We start from the raw sequence: 18,418 nt of genomic DNA on the forward strand, positions 1-18,418 counted from the left end.
AGAGTGACACATCTACAGCTTTCAATACGTCTTAATCCTTTTATTTACTTAGCTTGTTCTTTCATGTTTGCAATGATAATAATGTAACATCATCACATATTATTAACATTATTATGAGCAGAAAAAGTGGCTAGTCCAAAGAGTCTCTTTGCTTGTAAGAAAGTGCAGGTAAAAAGCAACTTGTATTCAATAAATTCAATAAATTATTGTTGCTTCTCATGATGTAATTGGCAGAGCTATTCAGTGAAAGCCCATTTAATTGAGAGTTACAATACATAATCATACTGGACAGTTGAAGTATCTGCTTCCCATAGGTAGAGGAAAGCACTCAGTTGGTGAATGATAGTCCTCTTGAATCTAATCATATGAAGCGGTTAGGTCGAAGCAGTTCTGCTCTTTTTTTTGGCCATGAGTGACCTGAGGGAGCAGACCAAAAAGCAGTCTGTCTGGTAGGCTGGTTATGATCCCAAAAACACATGGTCAGTCGTTGTGTCATAGGGGGTCATGCCCTAGAATAAAAGCAAGACAAATAGAAGCTGCAACAAAGGGCTTTACAGTCAGTTATTTTATGCCCTGCCATTGTTGAGAACTGCATCTCTTTTTCATGAATGTTTTTAAAAGGGCCAAACTAGCAATTCCTCTCAGTGGTACCTACATAACTCAGTTCTTTCTTATAAGGTCTTTTATTATGATTATAGTGGAAGTAGAGTCTTGAAATATTCTGAAAATAGAATTTGGGAATGCTTTAAACTTTCAGGTCATGATTTGTGTGTTGTTGGGTAACCGTTAGAAGCCTTCCATGACCAGTACACAATGTCATAGCTTACAAATGAATACTTAATGAATGTAGTATGTTTCTTTGTAGTTTTAGTTCTGTCAGGACCACTATTGTTAGATTGTTAGCATACAGTTTGGATTGGCGGTATTGTTTTGTTCTGGGCAAGAATTTCCTGCCCATCTATTCAACCTAGCACAAATAGACTATGGAGCGCTGCGATTAAACGGGGTAAAGGGAACAGAACCAACATAAATGTATTGCAGATATCATTCATGTTCTTGATGACAATCATTTAATGTAACAACTTAAATTAAGATAAATGACAGCCTGATTCGAAGAGGAATATCAGAAGGATTAGTACCGACTGTGGACGAGAGGAGTTGCGAATGCAGGAGGGTAAATTAGCTCATGAGCAACTTGATAAACCTGCTGATAATACTGAATAAACCTTATGGGATGCTGTGACAGGCATCACATTTCTATAGGTAGACGTGGATCAGCTGAGAGTGAGCTGATGCGATCTTAACTGACGTGACTTGCCAAAACTATCACACTTTTTTTTGTGTCATCTGCAGACAATCAAATATTATTATTTGAATATAAGTGCAATTCATTACTGCCATAATGAGTGGTACACTGCAAATGCTGGATATGAAGTGATCCTGGGTTTGTGATGCAGCCCAATGCAACTCACTAGACCATTGATGAGTTGGACAGGCATTATGAACACTGAAAACTTTTTTCAGAATGTACTATTGCAGCTATCATTGTTGTATCACCATCAGGTCATTGTGAGTAATGTTACGGTTGCCCAGTGAATGGGGGCCGGATCTTTCAAACAACTGCCATAATTCCAACTTTCAAGTTTTCTGGAGCCATATATGATGGCATTGTCTGATAGACAGAACAAAAAGAAAGTCATTATTGATTGATAATCTTGCCCTCCAGTGAGCTCTTAACTGCTGTGACCAGATCATTGAATCAGTGAGTTGAGTCATAATGAGTGCATGAGTCATAGGCAGGACCGGCACCACGTGGGGGCAAAAGGGGGCATTGCCTTCTCAAATCTGATGTGTGCCTCCTCCTCAGTTTGAATTTGTCCCCCTCCACCCCCGAAATTAAGTTGATTTCAACCCTTTGATGTGTACGATCACACCGGTGAGATTAGAATGTTCAGTGCGTCACTGATAAATTTCATTGTACTCTCACACTTTGCCTGGCTCTAAGCCAAAAACGGACACACTCAGTGCTTTTCATACATCAAAGCTATTCAGTGTTTTTAACCACATAATGTTTATTTTAGGTTTCTGACTAACTACTATATAAAACGACTTTTATGTATAGTTTGTTATATACAAACTTCATACTCTGATGCGAGCTGCAATAATAATCCTTTCAGTGATAATTTGACAGTGTTTTATTCATATTAGACACACATTGTGTAGGAAACTAATAAAGTTTACTCTATTCTTCTCCCAGTTCACCGGCCACTTTTATGCATTTCAGGAAAAATGGATGAATTTATTTGATGTAAATCGGACAGATGTGATTCTCTGAACAGTGCAAACTAACATGGTGGCACCACCACGTGTTAAACTATCATGATCACTATAAAGTGTTTAAACGATAAAACACATTCACTTAAACCTATTTGATCGGAATACATTGTATAGTCCCATGATATAATTAACAAATTTAATGTTTTGAATAAAAAAAGAGAAATTAAGTAAAAGTGATACATCTGTCAGACTGCGTGACCTATCGGCATTGAATAAAAACGTTCTAAAATATTTTTTTATTTTCTTAAATAAAATAAAATAAAATAAACTCCAATTGAGCCCCCAAGTTTGTGTGTTCTGGTGCTGACTCTGGTCATAGTACCAATTTTATGATAGTTTTAGTGTGCTTTTCTTTATTCTTCATTTTGGCCATTGACTGTCCCAGTCCTCTTTTCCTTTAATTTACTTATATCTGTTTTAGTATTGCGAGGATATTGTTCAGAAATCTGCCTTTTGTATTCCACTGATGAAATAGTCTCACAGATTTAGAGGGTGAATAAATAATGGAACAATTGTACCCTTAAACCCTCGGCTGAAAGTACATTGATCCAGTGATCCATCGGATATTTTTGTTTTTGACAGCATCATATAATCGATTTTTATTTGTTTCACCTTTCATTGTATTGAAGAGATGGTCACTTTAGAAGTGCTGCATTGTAATGTCTGGAATGCCTTAAAGTATTTTAAAAAAAGTATCTTGCTATTTGCAATCAGTGTTAACCATATTTAAATGTCACAACAGAAAGTATCAAATGACACATACCATGTAAAATTTTGGCTTCATCTTGATGTTATTGCTAAGAATCCAAGGTAATGTGAAGCCATTGGCTGTTAGATTTATAGACCATTTGAAGTCATGGATCCACTTAATGAGAAAGCGAAAAACACAAAGATCTGTGCTTTGAATCAAACATATTTTATGAACATGACATTCATATTATACTGAAGGAGGGGAATTATTTAACTGGAAAAATGCAAAGTGTTTGATCAGTTTTTCCACAAAAGCTTAGAGAGCCTGAAAAAGCATGGCATCTGAGGAAAGCATTTCCTTTTAGAGAAGTGCTTTTTGTTGCGGTGCTTCCACTTATTGGCTGCCTAATTGTAAATTTAATTAAAATATGGATAGGTTATGAAGCAGCCAATGAAAAAGAAAGTGTTATATAGTGATGCCACTTTTGTTTTAAAAAGGGTATCATCATGCGGTGTATGTATACATGTACAATGCAGTTCCAATATCTGAGTCCAACTAATTTATTAAACTAATGCTCTTTAATTTATGCTGATATATCATACATTTTAATGTTATTTTAATATTTTAATGTTAGCTGCACTCAAGTTGCATGACCTCCTAGTTGGCATATGCTATATATGCGTGTACTCTTTATGCAGCACATCTGTATAATATTTCCATGTTCTACCTGCCTCTGTTGATCTATTTCTGGTGAAGGCATAGCAATAATACGCCAGGCTTCCATCATCCACCCACCAAGATCTCAAGCACAGCTAAGCCCATTTCATTTACCACTGCACCTCAATATGAGCGTATGTGTGTGTGTGTGGCACAGGTGAAATTAGGAACTAATAAATGTATGTAGTCACATTAGCATTTGTGTAGCCAATTAAGGAAAATATTAACGTTTCTTATCTTTTCGCTTCTTATATCTAATAGGCATCACCAGCTACCTCATGCAATATACATTTCGATAAATACAATGAGTCTTGTTTTATTAAATTCTTAAAAATAAAGGTTATTTATTGCCATCTATATTTCCATGAAGAACCTTTAACATCCATCTTTCCTGCCCATTACACGGCTCTTTTAGATTAAAAAAAATTATATGGCATTGCTGCGAAAATCCCTTTTGGAACCTGTATTTTTAAGATTGTACATCACAAAATCATAGCTGAACTCTCATTAAATGAACTGTAGGAAATGGCATCAATGAAAATATGAATAAAAGCATGTTAACACATGTGCAATATTATAAGAAAAAGAATAGCAATATAAAACGAAATATCCTAGCACGGCTTACAGAATGACTTAATGATGTTAATTCAAGGGAAGCCGTTTAAGATCCGTAGAGCTGCAGTCTTCCTGAGAGCATGTATAGCCTCGCAGGTCTCACTGCAGCTTCAGCTGTTGCCATGGTGTTGCCATAGCGATCGTCAAGCAAGGACATTTCATCATGTGGCAGCACTTGTTTATTTTTTTCTCATATCTGTTGAACATAGAGCTTTGTATGACAGCATCTCTTTCATCAGGGGAGATGTGCAGGTGGAACTCTTGTTCTTGGGTAAACAGCAGATTAGTCGGCCGTCGCTTCATCAATCACCATCGTAATGGCCACCCAATCACCCTCTGTGACCCTGCCCATTAACCCTATTAGTTCAGCTGAGACAAAAGAGGGACCCTCCTTCCTGGTGTAATTTATGGCTTCAGCAAGGTTGTAGCAGATTAAAATTTCTTCTTCTTCAGGGAGATGTGTATTTCTCAGGCTGAAGAGATGCAGCGTTCCTGTGCGTGCTGGCCGGGGGAGGTGGAGGAGAGAGATCTGTGGGCTGTGTGTGTGTAGGAGACATTCTCCACAGTGAATCATGGCAACAGGAATGAACATTTTGCTTCTGTTTAAGACGATACTGATCCTGTTTTGACGCATCCTCTGGCTGTGGTTTATACGAGAGGATGCATTAAAGGTTGTTTTGCGGAGGGCAAAGTGATTTGAGTGCTCATTATTTGATAATTTGCCGTTAAGCTGGTGCTTTAATCAAAACAATGTGTTGTAGATCATTTGCAGTGGCAGCACCTCTTGACCGGATTGGTGTTAAGTGTGTTGTGCGAGCGCGTAATAGTGACTCTGCGGTTACTTGCTTTCGAGTACAGAGACACCACACGCATACAATAAATTATCAGGGAAGCTTCCTGAGCTATGTGCAACTCGTGGTTTAAAATATAGTCAAGATAACCTTCAGGAAAATGATTTATTTTGTTTATTTTATAAGAAAAAAGGGGCTACATTTAGAGCTGGTTAACACTTTCCCGGCAATTGATGAGTTGATTCATCATTAATGAGAAAAGAAAACGCCCCCCTGCCATTGACTAGTTTTCCAGCTTTCCGTGTTATCACTTTTGAGGGCTTTATTACATATCTGCTACCGAACACATTGGGTAGCGAAACCCGAAACATATATAACCGGTATGTAACTGGACCTGGACTTAAATTTAAACGTGCTTTGGCTGGCACCGAGCTAGATACAGAATCGCTCTGTGCTTGACACGTATCACAACTATTCAGTGTTTTCAAACACATGATGTTTATTTTAGGTTTCAGACATTTAAATGCAAGTACTAGCAAAACAATACACACTGATGTCTATGGAAGTGGCAATAACAGTCCTTTCAGTTTTTCATAATTTCACTATGTGGTTAAACTATGTAGTTTACTCTATACTTCTCCCGGTTCATCGGTCATTTACTTTCATGTATTTCGTGAGCCATGAGTGAATTTACGCGATGCAAATCCAACAGATCTGACTCTCTGAATTGGTGCTCAAACTAACATGGTGGCGCCCATCACACATTATAGACAAACTAACATAATCATTATAAAGTAGGTTTTTTTTTTAAATGACAAAACACATTCACTTACAACTATTTGAAAACATAATATACAGTTTATGGCATAGTTAACAGGTTTGTGAATATTTTGAATAAAGAAAAAACGAAATAGAAGTGATACATACAGCACTATTCTGTCTGCTGTGTCACGTGACACAATAAGGCGATGTGTTCTAAAATATTTAGCCAGAGAATGTTGTCATATTTCTGCAAAATAATTGCTGAAACTTGATGCTGGTTTGTAGCGTACCATGAATACGGATAACTTTGCTGTTATTAGTACTGTAACCGTTAAATTGTTGTTGTAGTTAGGTTTTATTGTTAATTTGTTGTGTTTTGTATTTATTTATATTTATGTTTAAGTATACTTTAAACTTTTTAAAAATTGTTCAATTTGAAGATTTTTTTGTTTTGTTTTCAATAAAAAGCCATTCTTTAATGTCATCCACCATCGTTTTGTGGCTCATTTTTGTATCCGTTTAGGCACCGTTTAGACACTGGTAGCATTTTAAAAGTATCAGTTTGGCACCGGTATCATAAAAAATAATTTAAAAAAAAGATACCCAATGTTTTTTTGTTTTTTTCTGAAAGAGAACAGTATCTCCAGATCAAAACACAGGAAAAAAAGAGCAGAAACGAGCGGTCTCTGATCTTCGATCAGATGCAAATTAAAAATAATGTGATCATCAACAATGAATAGCATATAAATCAAAAGGCTTAAATCAAAACGGCTTAATGTTACAAAGTGAAATGTGGACCCAGGAAGTGGTTATGACTGTGCAAGCTTTGGGGGTGTTTATGGACTCGATCTACCCCATCTGTGTTTTTCTCATCGTGCTGAATCTGATCGAGACGTAGTTATTGACAAAACATGATTTTTCTCAGCTTTTTGCTCAAAATGTTGCTTTTTAAAAAAAATAAAACTTACTTGATAAATAAAGCATGAAGCTAGAATAAACATTTTGTTTATTCTTTGTCTAGAATAAACAAAAGCAGGTTCTGTTTTTTCTCGATTTATATTGCATGTTCAGATATTTATTCAACTAAATATTCTGGGAGCCACCAAAAAAGTGGTGGTGACTGGCAACTTAAAAGAAAAACTAAATCTGGAGGTTAATTAGGTCCAGCCTTTTAAAGCTTATTTTATTGAATTAAGCATAGTATAATGATTTATTTATAAACATAAATGAGTAATGGCAATAATAATAATAATAATAATAATAATAAATCATAAAAAGTTATGTTAATCATATAAATGTATATAATAAATATGATGTTATAATTATTTATAAAATTGCATTGTTGTTGTTGTTGTTGTCGTCATTATAATTACTCTTTTTTTTTTTTTTTTGTGCTAAATCCTGAACTCCCAGAATTCTCACTTGGCCGCCATTAGTCAATCAGACAGATTGACTAACCATAATCTCATGCCACAGTTTGAGTCACATTGTTGTGAGTTCAAAATATTAAGCTCAAAATAATTATTGTTAAAAAAAAATATTTCTTATAATTAAATTATTTATTTTCAAAAACAATATATGAACAGCTAATGCTGCATTTCATATCATTTCAATAGGTGTGAGAGGAAAAAGTGTCTTAAACACATCACCTTTATTGTATGTTGTTGTTCTCTTCACAGTGTTTTACTGTAGTTAAATAGAAATATGCAAAAGGACTCAAATTCTCTGTTCTTTTGGTTTTCAGTAAGGATTCAGTGCCCGTTTGTGAATGAGTTCATTCGATTCAAAGACGGCAGAAGCTGGGCAATGTGATGTCTATCAAGATCCTGTGTCAGTGAAAGAACGGTGAACAGCGGTCTTTATTGATCAGACTGTTCAGAGGGAAATGCAAGCTTATAATATAAGATGTTGGCCTATGGTCTACCCTTTGGCTAAACATGAACACTGCTAGTGTTGACCTGGGTTTTTAAGCTCAAGGATGTGCTTCAGGTTTGGTGTGTGTTAGAGATCAATGCTTCAGTGTTCTACACTGCATTAGCATCCAGTTTCTGTGATCTCGACTCATTTAGACATGTGCTTCCGTATCCTTTTCAACTCACTCACTGTTTCCAGTTGTGCATTTTGAATCTCTGTTAGGGAATATCTATAAAAATATAAATAATTTGCGAGCTTTAAAACGTCATTAAAAATAAAACAAAATTATAATATTTTGTATTCTTGTTTAACACGTCATTCACACATTAATTTAAAAAAAAGAAAGAAATGCTTATCTGTACTTCTTAGTATTTACCGTAATTAGTCAGTTTCTGTCAGTATAGTTTTTTTAAATTGTGCATGCTCATTTCCCATTTTTACATTTTAGATTTTTCTGATTTATATATAAAAAGTCATTGCTTTTCCTAGCTTTTAAATGGGAGTGAATGGCGGTCAAAAAAAGTCCATCCATCCATCCATCCATCCATCCATCCATCCATCCTAAAAGTAATCTATACGACTCCGCGGCATTAATAAAGGCCTTTAAAGTGAAGTAGTTTGTGAGAAAAATATCCATATATAAAACTATATAAACTAAAATAACTAGCTTCCGACTGACGGCCGTACACATCGATTTACAGCGAAAGAGTAAACCCCTGACCTGGCGCATGACGTATTGACAAACACAGAAGCGCACAGGATAGAGCAAAACAAAACACCGGCCATGAATTAGAAGTCTAAAACGAGGATTTCGATATAAGAGAAGAGGATCTTGAGTTTGTTGCCCAGCCTTATTAGTTTTAACCGTGAGAGGCGTCAAAGCTTTAGTGTGTAAAGTTTTAAATATGGATGTTTTTCTTACAAACACCCATCGCTTTGCCTCAGAAGGCCCTTATTAACCCCCTGGAGTTGTATGGATTACTTTTATGATGGATGGAATGCACTTTTTTGGACTTCAGGGCCACCATTCACTCCCATTATAAAGCTTGGAAGAGCATTGATATTTTTAAATATGATTCTATTCATCTGAAAGAAGAATGTCATATTATACCTTGAGGGTGAGTAAATCATGGGGTAATTTTTGGGTGGACTATCCCTTAAGTAAATAAAGTATATTTTAATAGCACTGTTAAATGTACTCTTTAGCAAAATGTTTTGTTCATACTGCACATTATTGTGTGACGCCTAAATTCACTTGTAGCATTTAAAATGAGTTGTTGTTGTTTTTTGCCTAACATGCCATAACATGAAAATAATTATTGTATTTTTGTGGTATTTGTCAGAATTTCAATATTGTTACATTCCTACCTTTGAACTTAATTAAAATTTGATTTTGTATTAATGATCCTCAGATAACATACTTATGCCAAACTGTATAGCGCCACACTGAGGGCTGAATATTTTCACATTGATGGTGGATGGTTGATGTGTTCAGTGTGTGGCCTTGTTTGCTTTTCTCCAACCTGAGCATGTCTATGTGTATGGAGCCATCTGCTGTACAGCAGGAGAGTATTTCATATGAATATGAGAGAATATTGTCACTATCCAGAGATTATAGCACATAAAAAAAATTGAATTTAGATTTTTTGAAGGGATTTCCACCTAAACAAATAAAAATAAATGTTTAACTTATGTACCTCCACAGCCCCTGTATATATCTCTGAGGTCTTCAGATGCAAAAGCCTCTAAGTCTGTCTGATATTTTTCTTTAAAATTAGCATTTTTTCAGGCATTCTACCAAACTACTGGTACTTCTGAATGGGCTGAGGCTGGGGTTTTTATTGGGTTTGAAGTGAAAGTATTTAATGAACATATATTATGTGCAGAGAGCATTCACTCATTTTTGACCCAGGTGGCAGATATTTTTAATCCATTAATTATGCCTTAATGCACCTTATAATGCATCGTATGATCTCATGAATAATTGAAACCACAGTTATAATAAATTACCATACTGATCTATTCATTACACAGTATAACACCTTACAAACAACTGATCTCAGATGTAACAAGGAATCTGCAAATATATTTTTAACTTTGGTTTTATATGTGATAATTATATATGAAAAGATATACTATATCATAATAACATTATAAATACATTTCTTATGCAATTTACATAAAGGCTTTAAGTAAAGTGTTACTGTCACAATCAAATACAATTGGAAATGTTAATGAAAAGCAGTAATACTGTAAATTCTGCTAAAGCATCATCCACAAAAATTCTTTCCTTAAAAAGAAACCTGAAAAATGTGAGATTATTTATTCTTCTTTTAATCGAATGGAATTATTATTCTTATTAGGCTTGTTTTAATCTATTTTTTATGTTTCAATCATTCCATGTAAAAAATATTTTTATAGTGTATATATACAGTAATTGCTGTCTTTTGATGAAAAGTTTTTTTTTAGTTCATCAGATACTACTAATATATATTCCTTTAGTCTCCATTCTTGGTGGCATACTTTTTAAAAGCCTCAGGCACAAGCTTTGCTTTTTCTCTCTCTTTTCCTCCTCCTCCTTTCCCTTTCTCACCCACAACCCCATAAGAAACAGGACAGGGTACATTAAAAGGTGCAGTCAACAGGAAACGGTACATTTACAACTGTCCAATCCTAATGCAGAAGTAGTCTCTCATCACAGTGTCCCCTGACAGCCCCTGAAGCGTCCGTTTATTTAATTGGAAAATATGTGAGAAACGACATGTAGAGTCACTGCACTGAAGCCTATCTTATTTTATATTCTATAAGAAACTGGTTAAATAAAAAGTCTTTATTGAAACACAATTTGCATATGGTCTTTACTGTGATTTGAGATTACCCTTTTATATAAACCACGTAATGTACAGCAGGTTTAATGGGATGTTCTATCGAAACCCCATGGGCTTAAATGAATGACCAGCGGCCAGCTGTCAGCACTGTAGGGCTCAAATTAAATAACAGAGGACTGTCTAAAATATCTTACAGTGCAGGTACAAATGGAGATTAGTTGTGAAATAATAGTTGTAAAATAAGGTCATAGCGAAGCTCTGCTCCACCATAATATGCCCTGATACACCGCAGCGGCCCATTCGCCCACCCTCTTGCCAGGCATCTAATAGAGATTGCGTTTATCCACTGTGACCTCTCACTTTGTGACCCGTGTTAATGCTTTGAAAAGCAAATCAGACTACAAAAAGCCTTGTGAATCTCAAACGTAGGATGCAAATCTGCTGTCCAAAGAGAGACATGCAGACCGTCCGGACGCCAATGCTGAAATCAAGAATGGAGCATTGATTATTCATGCCTGCAGAAGAGACTGTGTGCTGTCATGTGCAGTGCCCATTGGAGCTCATTAATTGGTGAGCAAGTGCAGGGGGATGAGAGTGAGTGAGGCAGAAAGAGAGATAGACAGTGAGAGAGGTTGGCAGAAGAGTGGAGCCAGGGGAAAAGGACCAGATTTACAACCACGGTGTGTCCTCTCTCCTTCCCGATTGCTCAGCAAAGCAAGCGCATCACTTTTTGGGTTGCGTCCTCCATCGTTTCACCTGGCGTACACCTGATGGTCTGCTGTGGCGCCCTTCTGCTGGGATACAATGACTACCTATTGCAACAACCATGAATACTGCTGCGGCGCTTACGTGGACTGTCGGACTGGGGTGACTGAGGTGGCCAACTGCAACCATCCCAGAATGCAACAGAGCGTCGGACACGTGCACGGTACGCTGACCCGAACGCCGAGACAGTTGGTGCAACATCCGCAATTCCATCATCATTTCCACCACCATCTGCACCAGCAGCAGCAGCAGCCTCACCTGTCTCAGCCCGCCCTGCTCAACTTCCAGCAGACTCATCTGGAGTCCCACAGGGTTCCACAGTACAGCTCCTGCACCCTTCCAGCCTCCACCAAAAGCAGAGGAAAGTTCACCAACCTGAGGGATAGTGTGAAAAAGAGCCCCACCAAAAGCACAGCTAAAGTCAGAGCTTCTTCCAGTGCCTTGTGGCTTACCAATTCTTGGGGCACGTTTTCATCGGATAAGGTATGTGCGAGACTTATTGAGACATGGGTGGTTGTGGTACTGTAAGGTAGTGGAGGAAGTTGAGCTATTAGGATTCAAGTTTCAGCTAACTTGATGATTATATGCTTATTTCTCAAGATTCATTGTCAGTGGTTGCCAGGGCCTTGCAAATATGATATTGGAGGTGTAAGTGATGATGTGAAGATCCATGTTTACGTCATGTATTCAAATGAATTGACAGACATTGAACAAAAAAAAAAAAAAAAAAAAAAAATTGTGTATATGCTTCCATTCAAAATTCTGGGGTCAGTAATATTTGAAAGAACTTAATACTTTTACTCCGCAAGGATGTATTCAACTGATCAAAAGTGACTATGTATAATGTTATTTATAAAAGATTTACATTTCAAACAAATGCTGTGCTTTCTATTCATCAAAGGACCCTGAAAAAAAAAATCTTTCACTGTTTCCATAAAAATACGAAGGTGCACAGCGGTGTTTCAGCTATTATTTCATTGATAATAATATAAAAGGTTTCTTGAGCACCAAATCATCATATTAGAATGATTTCTGAAGGATCATGTGACACTAAGACTGGAGTAATGATAATTCAGCTTTGCCATATCAGGAATAAATCACATTTTGCAATGTATTTTAAACTGTAATGCATTTTAAACACAGTAAGAGCATTAGACTTCTTTTTTAATAAACGTAAAAAGTGTGTGTGTGTGTGTGTGTGTGTGTGTGTGTGTGTGTGTGTGTGTGTGTGTGTGTGTGTGTGTGTGTGTGTGTGTGTGTGTGTGTGTGTTTAAATAGTTGGATCCTATAAGAATCTGTGTCAAAAGATGCAATGTTTTGGTCATCGTGTTGACGCATTTTGTAAGCAGTGGATATGTTTGATATCTTTTATACACTTTTAACACTATAATGGAATGGAATAATAACATCAGTATGATATTAATATCTTTTATAAGTACATGCTTTATTTAAAAAAAAAATTAATATGAGATTTTCTTTTGTATTATGCGGTATAAAAGTGTGGGATGTCTTGTTTTATTCATTTGTAATATTGGTGGGAGCTTTAGGCTGAACTCTGAACCAGCCTTGCTGATCAATGCTAATGATTGATTCTAATTTTAACTCCGAGATCACAGGCCATGACTACTGTACAACCGCCATAATAGCATGCAGTGTAAATAGATTCTTATATAAGTTACACTGGTCAATTTAGGCTGGACAGCATGCGCTCATGTAAAAAGTTGTGACTGAATTGATTGACTGTCTTGTGTGCTGTTGTCACTCAAATATAGTACCATAGTACATGCCATAGTCTCAAGTCTCTGCCATAACCCTGAGTGTGAGGGTTAGTGAAACGGAAACCCTTTCTAATTAGTAGTTGCAGTGATGTGTTTGTTGACTGGGTGAACTGAACTGTTGTAAGTGAATATCCATCTCCTCTGGCTATGTGGTTGGTGCTTGGACAAGCGGCTGTGGATCAGATCGCTTTTGTTTGGGAACGCTGACACAGACGGCCTGTGTAGAGGGGCCAGTTTCAGCGGATGTCTCCTCACTGACAGCATGGCAACACTCACTTTTGCTCCTGTAGAGCTGGAATCTGCTGAACTCCCATAGATATCTGCTTGCGTCAGATCCTCTCTCACAACAGTGTTGAGTCCACATCATGTTCATTTCTGAATTCATGATTCGCCACAATTCTGAAATGAGATCTGTCAATCAGAGTCACCGCCCATGAAAATATAAGACAAAAGGGTTTTTGAAAATGAACAGAAGCTATGTAATGCTAGCTAACATTAGCTAGCTACCTTGCTGTTTGTCAACAAAATGTTTTCAACATGAAAACTTTTGACTACTAAGTATCTGTAAAAATGTAAGTAAAAGCTTTGCCCTTTTTTTCTCATCTGAAAAAATTCAGATTATGGAGGGTGGGTTACAAGAAGCATTTTGCATTGATTTTTAATATGCTAGCTTTACAGTTTAAAGGGCAAACGAGTAGTTTTCTGATGAAAATCATATATTTAAAATAACATTTTGACAAAATATGATTGTCATTCACAGTTTTATGGTATATGTAGTTTGTTGATTTCCTCAAATGTACATAATCGTGTATAATTATACTTATTTGTTTACTTTTCTTATTAATTATAATTTAGTTTTTTTTTTTTTTTCATTTTGATAAATCGTTTGTTTGGTTCAAAAGCATATAATTATTTATTGCAATTGCTTTCTTTGAAATGCCTATAAAGAATATAAATGGTGGCGAATTAGGTAGGCAGCACAGTTAGGGTGGCAAGAATAAAATATTTTTTGCCCATTTAATTTATAATTCTTTTTATTAAACAGTTTGAATTATTGCACTTCCATCATTAAGTTATCACTCCATTAGTTATCCTAAACATAAATGAACTTTCCTTCATTCTAGTAGCCTACCACGCCCACCCCATCCCGCCCCTAGAGCCCCATCGGTCTACATGAAAAACTCCCTGATGTATATCAGGAAAAAAGAAAACAAAAAATCTACTGGTGATGGCTAATGGTTTTAAAGCCCGACATGCGGTGACATGCAGAAAGAAAGAAAAAAAATAGATTTAGTGGTCACGAATTAAGATTTTGTTCCCCTAGCTTATTACTTTTATTGTAGTTAATTTATTCATTTTGATTTAGTTACATTGTGGCCAACAAGGCAACTTTTTAGTACAGCATGGCCACGATTTTACTTAAACAAAAGAACAAATTAATAATGTGGGTTACAAATGACCAAGTTATGGGAACTAATTCTTAAATCATGGCCACAATATATTTTAATGTGCTTGGCTCTGTACTCCTGGGATCAAAACTGTGGAAATGGTCACTGTTCCATATGGTTGTAAAGTGGAAATGATTTGCATAATTTATTTTAAACATTTTCCAAATAGCAAATGATCACAGTGCACTTCAGTTTCGTCTAGCAGTTGTTATAATGTAGACTGTTTAGTTCAGGTGTGTAGTCTGAAGTTTCTGTAGCTGGCACACATTTCAACCTGCAGAAATGAAAATGACAAACTCACTAAACCTTACAAAGTGCTGATTGACATCTTGGCAGCTAATTTCCTATTCAAAAGGAAGAGCTAATCCTTCTTAGCCCTGCACAACAGGATGCTGATTGCCGGGTTTATTTTTCACTCTGAATCTTGAAACACTGTGGGCATTTTTTGTGCGTTTCACGGTCAACTTAATAGTTAAAGGAACAGTATGTAAGAAATGTATTTCAATTAATCATAAAATGGCCCTGCTATGTCACTAGACTTTAAGGAATTATGTTAATTTCAAATACTTCACTGACAACAATAGTCTGGCCAGGATATTGTCATTTAAAAGTTGTTGTTGCAGCTCTAAACTGATGTTGATGTATTGGCCTGAAGCTCCACCCTCCACCTATTGACCAATCACAAAGTCAGTAGTGATTCAGCATACAGAGGGAGGGGGATACACCACTCTACAGCCATTTGAAAGTGATTGCAGTACCAGTTTTTTTGGCCACAATCTTACATACACTTCCTTTAAGTCTGAAGAAATGTTTGTCCTTCGAGCGAGTCTCAAAATAGCATCACAAATCCTGACATTTACATTGATGGGGATTCTATCACAATTTACACTTTTTAAAGCTCCTTCATATTATTTTGAGTTTATAATTTTAAAACTGTATGCTGTTTTGTTTTTGTTTTTTGTCTGTAGAACACAAAAGGAGAATTATGACGGTTCTTCAAGTGGTTTTTAACAATATTTCACTGTGGCTATGCCTGTTTTTGTTTTTTAAAATGAAAATCATTAACCATAATAATTGTCCTTTTGTGTTTCACTGACAAAAATGCAGCAGAATAAGTAACATGAGAGTATATATTGTTTGAGTATACATTTTTAAGTATACATTTTTTTTACTATTATTCTAATTTATAAGGTTATTATTTATAATTTCATTATTTAAAAAAAATTAACCCTTTCTAAATCTAACAAGTCTTCATTTTGTCTATGTCTTAATTTTACAGGCTAAATCATTCATATGATTATTTTATTTATTGTATTGTTTCCATGATATCACCTTCACCCTCTCTGTTCGGAATTCTGTTCAATATTTGTTTACAAGATCTTTTTTTAACGAGAATTCGTGAAAATAACTACTGCTGTGTCTCATCTGGTCTGACCTTTGACCTCCACTGTCATTGTTTAGCAGGCAGATGTCATTCCTCCCTCCGCTCCCATAATCCCTGTGATCCCTATCCCACCCGTCCCAGCCGAGACCACTGCCATTCCAGCACCCACGTCACAGGTCTTTTTTTTCTCTCATGTTTTCACTCCACCCACTCAACGATGGTCCTCTTGACTTAGAGAGATTACAGAGAGAATGCCATATTATATTGCTGATGCGCACTTGTACCTCAAAAGCAATTGAGCAAGTGAAGCGTGTGATACATGTTTGCTGAAGGATTAGGTCTGCGCTGGTTTGTTATGCCACTGTATTGCATATTCTGCAGTATGTTATGCTGTGTATGGATACAGGCTGTGCTGTTAATCTCTTGCAAATGCCAAAGTAATACTGTATCAGCATGCCAAGAGTAAGTGATGCTTTTTTGGGGGTCTTTTTTAATCTTTATAATAGTTAACTGGTCATTTCATCATTTCATTCTCAGTGGGGACAAGAAGCAATATGCACAGTTATGGGTCTTGTTTCATATCAGCTCAAGTATCAATGAATGTTTCTTTTGCAGGCAAGCCCAGCACCGGTGGTGGTGAACACAGAAAGCCTTGACACCTCACCCTATGTAAGTCCAAAAGTATGAAAGTGATGTATCTTTTCATGTATTGCACTTTGAGATCATTTTAAGGTTTTAAAAAATATTAAATATTACATTGAATATTATTTTATTTTTTTGCTAAAATAAAGCTCAATATATATATTCATATATGTATATAAATGTATATATATGTGTATATATATGTGTGTGTGTATATATATATATATATATATATATATATATATATATATATATATATATATATATATATATATATATATATATATATATATATGTATGTATATATATATATATATATATATATATATATATATATATATATATATATATATATATATATATATATGTGTGTGTGTATATATATATATATATATGTATATATATATATATGTATATGTGTAATTATTACAGTAATATTATGAAATAGTATTACAATAGAAATGGCCGTTTTCTATTAAAATGTAATTTGTTCCTATGGCGAAGTCCATTACTTCAGTATTCAGTGTCACATGAGCCTTCAGAAATCATTCTGATATGTTGATTTGGTGCTTAAGAAATATTCTGTATTATTATCAATGTTGAAAATGGTCTCATTTAATATATTTGTAGAATCCCTGATTTCCTTTTTTTTAATTTATTCTTTGATGAAAATTATTTGCTGTCACTTTAGAACGATTTAATCCGTCCTTACGAAATAAAAGTATTAATTTCTTATTAATTTGTAAACCAAAATTAAGAATATTGTGAGGATGCTTATTGGCTGCAATATGGTGTTCAAAAACCCACAATAATAATGGGTAATGACACTGAAAATGGGGAGTTAATTTAATCATGGGCCAGAAAATAAGCAAATTAGAGCTGTGCATTATTCTTTGTGTGTTTTTTTTTTTAAGGTTCAGTTGAATACCAAATTATAGTCTTATGATTCAAAAATATTTACAGATTTAATTACTTATTTAAATTACTTATTAAAAGTTTTATTTACAATTTAAAAAGTTTCTGCTTATTCCTAAATGTAGAGTCATTAATATTAAGAAATGTAATATCGTTTTTTTATATTTCTTTGTCTTATATTTTGAAGTTCCTCAGCAGTATATGTGATTTTTAGATGTTATTGAGTTTCCTTGTCCTAGCTTGCATGGGGATTTAACTGTGGTTGACATTTATCAGGGTGCCATGACACTTCTTCAACCTCATTCTTCTCTCAGTCTCAGCAGCGTCTGATAATCCTATACATCCAGAGCCAGAAAGCCTGCTGAGCTGACTTCTGTCATACTTCATCAAAGACTCACTCTGAACACAAGAGTTATCTGAATGAGATAGAACTGAAGTCTATAAAGAAATGACCATGAGGAACTCTTGACTGACCTCATTACTCCATACTCCACATTATCAGTGTTGGAGCTTCACTCTCTTGCAACATTGCTTGTTTCCAAGATCATCGGTTGTCAGCGTTTTTATGTTTGGCTTTAGTTTCAGTCGTTGTGAATGTTATCCTAAAAAAGTAGCTCTGCACTTGAGTTATAATTGAAAAACATTGAGGAGATTCACCCATTAATGACTGTAAAAATAAACAATACTTGCTTGTAATTAAGGTGAAAACTAGATAAAATGAGGAATTTGAATGGTCATGGTTACAATTCTGGTACATTTGTTCTTTAAGTTTGGATGTTATCTGGAAAATAACACACAAGTCCTGATTCTTCTGCATTGTGTTACTCTGGG

General features: G+C 35.4%; 1 protein-coding gene across 20 annotated transcripts in view; it reads left to right on the forward strand.

The window, feature by feature from the left end:
* The window catches only part of dlg1a (discs large MAGUK scaffold protein 1a), a 167,489-nt gene that overhangs the window by 95,428 nt on the left and 53,643 nt on the right, over nucleotides 1-18,418 (forward strand). For 12 of the 20 annotated variants that reach the window (XM_067459705.1, XM_067459709.1, XM_067459712.1 and 9 more), the window contains one exon: nucleotides 16,646-16,699. In XM_067459705.1, coding sequence (XP_067315806.1) covers nucleotides 16,646-16,699 — 54 coding nt within the window. Of the gene's footprint in view, nucleotides 1-11,294; nucleotides 11,904-16,107; nucleotides 16,207-16,344; nucleotides 16,493-16,645; nucleotides 16,700-18,418 lie in introns of those variants that run through there. The other 8 variants (XM_067459706.1, XM_067459710.1, XM_067459717.1 and 5 more) reach the window with 4 other exon arrangements.

The sequence above is a fragment of the Pseudorasbora parva genome, chromosome 12 (genome assembly GCF_024679245.1).
Source record: "Pseudorasbora parva isolate DD20220531a chromosome 12, ASM2467924v1, whole genome shotgun sequence".
Taxonomy (NCBI): Eukaryota; Metazoa; Chordata; class Actinopteri; order Cypriniformes; family Gobionidae; genus Pseudorasbora; species Pseudorasbora parva.